This window comes from Aplysia californica, unplaced genomic scaffold, assembly GCF_000002075.1.
Source record: "Aplysia californica isolate F4 #8 unplaced genomic scaffold, AplCal3.0 scaffold00428, whole genome shotgun sequence".
Classification (NCBI taxonomy): Eukaryota; Metazoa; Mollusca; class Gastropoda; order Aplysiida; family Aplysiidae; genus Aplysia; species Aplysia californica.
Genome location: NW_004797698.1, coordinates 236,639 through 244,691, shown reverse-complemented (window position 1 = coordinate 244,691; position 8,053 = coordinate 236,639). Strand labels below are relative to the sequence as shown.

Sequence of the window (8,053 nt, the reverse complement as noted above, 5' to 3'; positions counted from 1 at the left end):
GACAGTTTTAGTGGCTGTATGTGTGATCAGCAGCAAACAATTCGCAGTTTGACCCCTCCCAAAGCTGTGTGCGGGAGTGCGTCTCCGAATAGTTCCTGGGTGTTCGCCGGAGACGTCTCCGATTATCTTCTGCCGTTTTTTCTATCCATTATCTCCGCTTACCTGCCCAGATGTTGTGTCCTGTTCAGCCCGGGTCGGACCTGACTGTCCGGGTCGAGACAATCCGTCCTCCAGATGACTTAGTTTGTGTCAATGAGGGCATAAAAGGAAAAGATTTACGACAATCATTACAGATTCAGACTCATCTCCTTCAATGGGTAGTTGGCGGGTGCTCTGATGGGGTCTGTTCCTTCTCTCCTATCAAACATCTAGATCTATCGTCCTTCTCTCTCCTCCTTCTTTTTTGTGTTTGTCACCCTCTTGTAACACCTCTAATCTTTGGCATTTATACGACCTAATTGTGCTGCAAGTGCCCTAACACTCTCACTAAAACTAACAAGACTTGCCCCCCCCCCCTTCCCAGCCGTGCAGGAAGAGCGAGGGCCCCGGAAGAACAAGGGCACCAAGAAAAACTCCACCACCAACAGAAGAGTCGTCGCCCCTGTGGAGCTGCAGACGCCAGTTGCCCCCCTTGGCGGCCTGGACGCACCGAGGCCGTATCTAGGGCAACCGGTGACGTCACTGGCTTGGGGCTCCTACCTCAGTGCTTTTAGGTAAGTCAGTTTGCACAACTTTTTCTTCCTCTTTCCTTTATTTGAACTTTAATTTATTTACTCATTTATTTATTTATTTATTTATTCATTTATTTATGTATTTATTTATTCTGTATTCTTTTTCCGAAATTTATAACGGCAAACAACACCATACAAGCTATGAAATATGCAAAGTCATGTTTTTATTTATTGTGTGAATAGGTTCAAAAAGTGCTGCAACGTTGCCTTTGATCTGCTGCTGATCAGACATAATATTGTGTCACAACGCCGCGGAATCAGTCGCTCATCAATTTTTGGGCTTGTGGAGTTATTGGTATTATCGTTAATGAAAAAAATCCAGTTACTTCAATAAAAGTCGATGTTTTTGCGATTGAAGGAGCTGGGGGTCACCTTGTTTTTGTGGTAGAACTAGCAAGAAAATGGCCACCGCAGTTTGGTGACTTCCAAAGTTTGAGTGTCATTAGAAACTGAAAATGTACATTTTTTAAAACTCGGAATCAACGATTTTCAGACAAAAATCAACACAGAAATATTATTTGTAAATGGAGATAAAGGTTGTTGAACCAAATAACAAGACTTTGCTTAAAATTGCCAAATCGTCAGGGAAAAAATGCGATAACTTCGATTTCATTATTTTGACGAGCGCCTGATTTCACCACGATGCAACACATATAATATACATGTAATAATGTTCGCTTCGTCCTTAAAGAGTTAAGGAGTTTAAGAGTGCATAGAACACAAACAGGTATTTATGAAGAAGCCGACACATATTATTATATTCCAAAATAACAGTGAAAGGAGGGAATATAAAAAGTAGATATGTTATAATACGCTACCTTAAAATTTAAAAAGTTCTATCTGATATTTTTGGACGTTTTGAGTTCTTAAACCTACGAATTTAAAAGCCAATAAATGTCTGTCTGCTGTATCAAAATCGTAAGGCAATTAAAGGTTATTATCAAGATATTTAAAGAATTGCATTTGCAAAAGCTTGAGAGGTGTTGCTTTTGGCCCAATTTTTATAGTCTGTGTGGGTGGGAGGGTATCCTTAATTGATCCCAACAGAAGATCGAACTACTCATTTCCTCGGATGCCCACATGGCTAGGAACATGATATTTTTCCAAAACTCAGCCAAGGACTGAATCCTCAACTGCAATTTAACTATTTTCGGATGCAAAAGTATGACATTGGAGAGTGAAGTGAAGCATGACAAGGAATCCGAAAGTTCAGAAAGGATGCTTTAGGGAAATTTTCAACTGAGTCCAATGCCATGTCAATATCTGAGTTCAGAAAGCGTTTTACGGCCCTTGCAACACAATTAAGTCACATAAGGGCGGAAGATTAGAAGTGTTACAAGAGAAAAGCAAATAATAAAAGAAAGAGGAGAGATAGCCTTTAGAATACAAAGTATGACGACACAGGCAATTGTGAGCTTTGACACCTTGTAGTCGTCACATTTATTTTACCCCAATCAATAAAAAATTGTCTTTAACAAAGACAAAGAGAACGATTGCTCATTAATAATCAGTCTAGGACCATTTACCTATATTATGTAATTAATACAAATCTCGAAAAGATTATTGGTAAAAGTTTGATGCGAATCGGCGCAAGAAGTCAAAATTTATCTGCAGAAAACCATACCACTCTTTTTGAGTTTGATCAGCTATTCTAGAGATACCAGCTCATCGTACAAATTAATTGTTGCAGCGCTGACATTGTTGTCTCTATTAATTTGTGGGGGGGGGGGGGGGGGGGTTCATAACAGTAACCATTTCGATTTACAAGAGCAATAAAAGTAATGTTGATAATACTATAGCAAGAGATTGTATTTATATAGCGCTCTATCCCATGCAAGTATAAGCTCTGAGCGCTTTACATCGATGGCATGATTACTGAGAGTAAAACTTCATGCATATAAGAAAAAGCATTTCATATAAAGAAGAAAAACAGTCCAACCACGTAAGGAAGATTTTTCTCAGCCATACATCAATTATGTGTACATGAGGACAGCAGGAAAAAACAACGGTAGGCCTACTTACTGTTCTCGGCCTTTTGTGATTGGTCGTATATCATCAATGGCTGCGTTGTCCCAGTATCCTTGAGTGTTTGATTGGCTTCCAGCTCTAGATACGGAGACGTTGGCATAGGTACATAGCTGGCGTCCCGTTGTTCAAGCTCCTGCCCCGAGACACACAGAATTTCACTGTCACTCATTTCTTCAGGAGTGGCATCCTGGGTACCCGAAGACGTCACCTCCCGTTCAGAAGGTGAATAACATAATATACTCACATCGTGCTCTTTCGCTGTGGCGGGGATGAGTGAATTTTGACATTTACGTAATGCAGTGTGAGGCACATCATCTTCATTTGTTGGACAGGATCTTACTTTGTCAGATGCTGATGTCAGCGACTTGGAGCCAGGGGAAACGGACCTGGCGACCGATACGTTGTGAAGACAGCCGGTTGGAGACTCTGAACCCGGAGACTGAGGGGTTGTAGGGGAGAGTGGAGATCGTGACCTGGATGAGGAAGGTGTCTGAGATCTGGACTTAGATCCTCCTTCTCCTTGTATAGAAGAGCTTTGCTGGTGTAAGTTTTTTTCACAAATAGATTGTGAGGGTGTGTTTTTATGTCTGCTGCGACCAAAACGAAATCTGTGATGATATCTAAAGTCTTGCTCCTCTGGGTTAGGTTCTGGTCTACACACCAAATTATCCGTAAATTTGAATTCTCCTACATAGGATACAGGGTTGGTGACGTATTTCGATACGTTCTGAAACGGGAAATGGGATTGTTTGCGCACGTCCTGCGAATTCCTGGTGAGGAAAGATGAGTACGCTACAGCACTGTCTGTTGGTTGAAAAGGCCTACTTATACCTGAGACAATGTGTGAACCGGGGAAATCATGACATGCAGAGGACGACGCGCCGACAGGCACTCGAAGCCCATTGTGGACACCGGAAGTATGAGAAGTCACAGATTGAAGGTGACCTTGACCCTGTCGAAAGGGGAGAAAGTTTCCCTGTGGGAAATGGCTGTCACCATTTTGTTGTTGTTGTTGTTGTTGTTGTTGTTGTTGTTGTTGTTGTTGTTGCCACGGAAGGGAGAGGAAACCCGGGGAAATCCGCGAGAGAGTAAGTCTAAGCGCTGCATCGGAAGCAGGATAAAACCGTGGATTAAACGGTACATGTTCCGAGATGGTCCGAGGTTCCAGATGGTACGTCTGATCCGTAAACCTCAAAGCCGAAGGTAGGTGGCTGTCAAAAAGGGGAGGTAAGAGTGAACATGGTGCAGCTGGAAATCTTCTGGCGTGGAGGAATGGAAGGCCTTGATGAGAAGCCGGTGCCATCAGGGCTTCAATTGAAAATGGAACTGATTGGTTGAGAGTGTGTTGACTTGAATGCATTTCGAATGAGACAGCCAGTTGCTCTACCAACCCATCACACTGTTCCCAACGAAACCCCAACACAAGGAGAGAAACGTAACATCCTCTTCCACTACGAAATTATCCACAACCCAAGCTGAAATACAATACAGCTTAGAAGATGAACAAGGTCCTTTTCACAGCTTTGGGTTCTACTGTCATGTCGTCTCCTCAGCCCATCACTTTCATCATTTGGTAGTCCAGTCTGAAAAAGAAACCAGAACAACCTCCTTATTTTACATACTGAAGCATCAAATCAACAGGATACATCTCGATAGACCGTATTATAAAACATTTAGTAATACCACTTTGAAAAAGATTTAATGAGGGGACACAATACTTGAAGAACTATATGTTTTGCACTGGCGTAATCTTCTTGTACAAATTGTATTTTTCATCAGCGTCTCTAGTGTAATGTTTAAGCTTTTCACATCTCACACAGAATACGTGTATTTGATTCCCGTGTGATAAGTATTTTTTTTAAAACAGAGAATCTCCGTCTTTCTGATGAAACGCAATGTCCTTTACTGCCTGAGTTGGCCTTAACAGGCAGGGTTGAAGCCCACATCCCAAAACGTTTAAATTTGTGTTGATGGTGGAGAAAAACGTCTACAATAAAATGCATAAAAATAATGATATAACGTTGTTGTTGTTTTTTTCAGTTTCAGTACGCTCATTTGATCCAAAGATAAAGCATGGGGTGTATAATATAGTGGCAAGGCTCTTGGCCTTTGTATGTGAGATCAAGTCCCGGGCGAGGAGATTTATTTTTTATATCAAACATTTCCGCCTTTTTGCTGGGATGCTATAGCACATTCCTCTCAGTTCTGGTTGACCTTGACAGTCAGGGTGCAAGTAGCCTGCTCCCTAAGTAGGAAAAATCTTAATTGTGTCAATAGGGGAAATTTACAGTTACTTAATTTTCACAATTTGCAATCAAAAGGTGGTATGTTCAATTCCATAATTTTCTACGTAAGTAGGACGCTGTACTGTTTTTTCTTCCCTTCAAATCATCACTTACATCAAATTTTTAGCATTTTAACTTTTAAATGGATTTAATGTTGACCAGAGTCAGGCTGTGCAGTGAACTGTTGCGAATAAGACAAACTTGTTTCGCGCGCTCACATAACCTTATGCCGTTGCAAGCGCCGTAACACTCTTACGAAAACAAAAAAACAAATGTGAGACGTGCTGTCAAAATGAGTTACTTCTCACAATCCACAAATGGAAATATTGGCCACAAATCGACACTAGGGTCAAATTTGTAGATTTTCCATTGGTCATATTCTTTAAGTATAACATGCCTTATTTTATTTCATACTTATAAATTGTGAAAACGTCACCTATAAGCGTGATGTAGCTTTTTCCATAGGGCTCGAATCCGAGAAGTAACTCATTTTGTCGGCACCCTTCACAGATATCACCTGTCAGGCAGTCAACACCGACTGGTTTCAAAGATAATGATTTACAAACCTATACATTTCGCCAGCAAGCTGTTATAATGTACTTATCCAAGAAAGCAACATTTTACAGGAGAGAAAAAGAAAACCATCTGTTTTATTCTTTCAATAAGTTGGGCCTGCATTATTAATTTGTTCTAGCTCTTTGAAATATTTAGAATTGAACAATGCAAAAATATTTCGTGAGCATACTTTTCAACCGATAGATCTAGATCTATCACGGATTAAGAAACTGCAGGGAAAAATACATTCCAAATTTTGGGCTCTCAGTATATTTTAACAGCTGACCGATGGTTTATGTCTGTCGAGGTCAAGTGATGGCAAAAGGAATTCTCTGACTGAAAAAAACCCGAAAAAAAACCCCGTAAGCTCTGTAAGAAGTTAGCTATCAAACATGCTCTATCAGCTGCAAGACCAAAGGCAATTTTTCAGCATACTTGAAACCACCTTACGTAAGTCAGAAACAAAAAATTGCATATTTCAGTTTGCCTGCTGCTAAATGCTTTTCTAAGTTTAAGATACGGAGAAGAAAATTTAGGATATGTATGAAGAACTAAATTTTGCTTTTTTTAAGTGCCTCAAAACAAGCATTTTCGAATGAAGAGAATGTGTGCCCTCAATGGGCAATTTCTTCATTACCGTGTAGACGTACACACTCATTGTTTTCCTCAAAACTGGTTCTTTGGCATTTTTGTTTTCTTCAAGTCTATAAAAGACGTTTAGCGGATGGTTGAAGGGCACCACTGGTAGGTCCTACTTCTTTACTTTCCCTTTACTGTTTCTGTCTTTCTGTATTACTTTTTCCCAACACGAAAATGACCATTGTTATGTCGATGTGCTTCTCTTTACTCAGTTAAACGTAAAGGAGGATTGAGGAAAAAATGTAATTACTGCTTGCACAGTTGCTTATTCTAAAATACTAATTAAGGGCAAATGTATTCTTTCTTTGTTTGTTTTCTTGATTGAACATGTCGTTTTACGGCACTCGTAACTGCATAAGGTCATATGAGCGCCAGAAGATTAGAGGTGTTACAAGAGAGTTACAAGCATAAAAAAGAAAAAGGGGAGATAAAGACTATAGATGTTTGATAGGAAAGAAGAAGCAAACCACACCAGAGCACCCGCCAACCACCCAAACGTAGGTGGAAACGTCTCGGTGATGAAAGGGGTTAGGTGTTCTGTCCATTTAATTCAAAATTTGTTTCTTAATTGTAGGCGTTTTTACGCCGCTATCGACAAAATTTAGATGATTTAGGAGGCGGGCTTCCGACCCTGCTAGCCCTATGTTGAAAGGAATGCAATATCCCAACAGTAAAACCGAGATACTAGATAAAAATGTTCTCCTCAAAACTCGGGTCTCATTCGCACGACAGCGAAGCACCTGTCCGCTACACCACAGACGCCTAAATAGATTTCATTTATATAGCTATCCCATACAAGTATAAGCTCTGAGAAACGTAGGGAAACATAGTATGAGCAATTTTGGAACTCATGAGACAGCTTCTCTCCCTCCCACAAACTTACCTTGCACCGTAAGGCGCGTTCTAAAGGGTATAAATCAATCAATCACACGCTCACTATTGCACCGTGTTAGGTATCCGAACTTTCACAATGAGGGCTTTGTCACAATATCATCTTTACAGACTGTGTCCTTTATTGGTCCTATTCTGTTGCCTTGAACCTGAGCACGAAGATTGCAGAAAGAAAAAAACATCGAGCTCTCAGACCCATTTTTTCCCCGTTGTGGGTGTTTATTAGAGGAAAAAAAATGCTGTTAACGCTTTCAGTCTGAAACTGATCTCGGAGATAGCAGCTGATGTGGGAGCAGCCGATCTGCTCTCGATTTGTCTGTTCACTAACCCTCCTCGGCGGGCGGTCACGAGAATAGAGTCAACTTTCTTATCCCCCACTACTTCAGCCACGCAACTTTAGAATTACAAAGTTCCATCTGGCATTTTTGACCGTTTTGAATTACTAAGACTATGAGGTCAGAAACTAAATGTTCTACCTGCTCTTTCAAAATCGTAAGATTCGAAAGAGCTTGATATGTTGCGAAAGTAATACATTTTCACGTGAAATTTCTCAAAACTGGTTACTGAGCAGATAGAACTTTGTAATTCCAGGGTAGCGAAATGGCAGCCTGATCTACACCTCTGAATGTTCACTGAACCAGCGTAGAAGTCTGGACGCCTTCGTTTGCAAGTTTTGAATTCTGTTTTCTTTAGTTGATTTTGTATGCATAAAGACTGCATTTCATGACCCGAAATTTGGGTCGGTAAGAACTCATGTTAAGGTTTATAACTTATCGAAACTGAGGGCAACCCGAGCATAATTCATGAAATAAATATTATTATTCTTTCGAGACTGTCAAACTTTTGATGGTGTCATTTAAAAAGACAGCCGTCTCCTCTCACAGAAAAGATAACAAGAAAAACAAGAAGAAATAAGCATAGTCT

At 40.4% G+C, this 8,053-nt stretch overlaps 1 protein-coding gene across 1 annotated transcript; it reads right to left on the bottom strand.

Annotated features, from left to right (window-relative positions):
* Nucleotides 1-2,745: 2,745 nt before the first annotated feature.
* Nucleotides 2,746-7,395, bottom strand: LOC118478228. Its single transcript, XM_035971401.1, has 2 exons — nucleotides 7,122-7,395; nucleotides 2,746-4,342 (listed from the first exon to the last, which is right to left on the bottom strand). The coding sequence occupies exon 2, from the start codon at nucleotides 4,117-4,119 to the stop codon at nucleotides 2,746-2,748; it is 1,374 nt and encodes a 457-aa protein (XP_035827294.1). The 5' UTR covers nucleotides 4,120-4,342; nucleotides 7,122-7,395.
* Nucleotides 7,396-8,053: the final 658 nt, after the last annotated feature.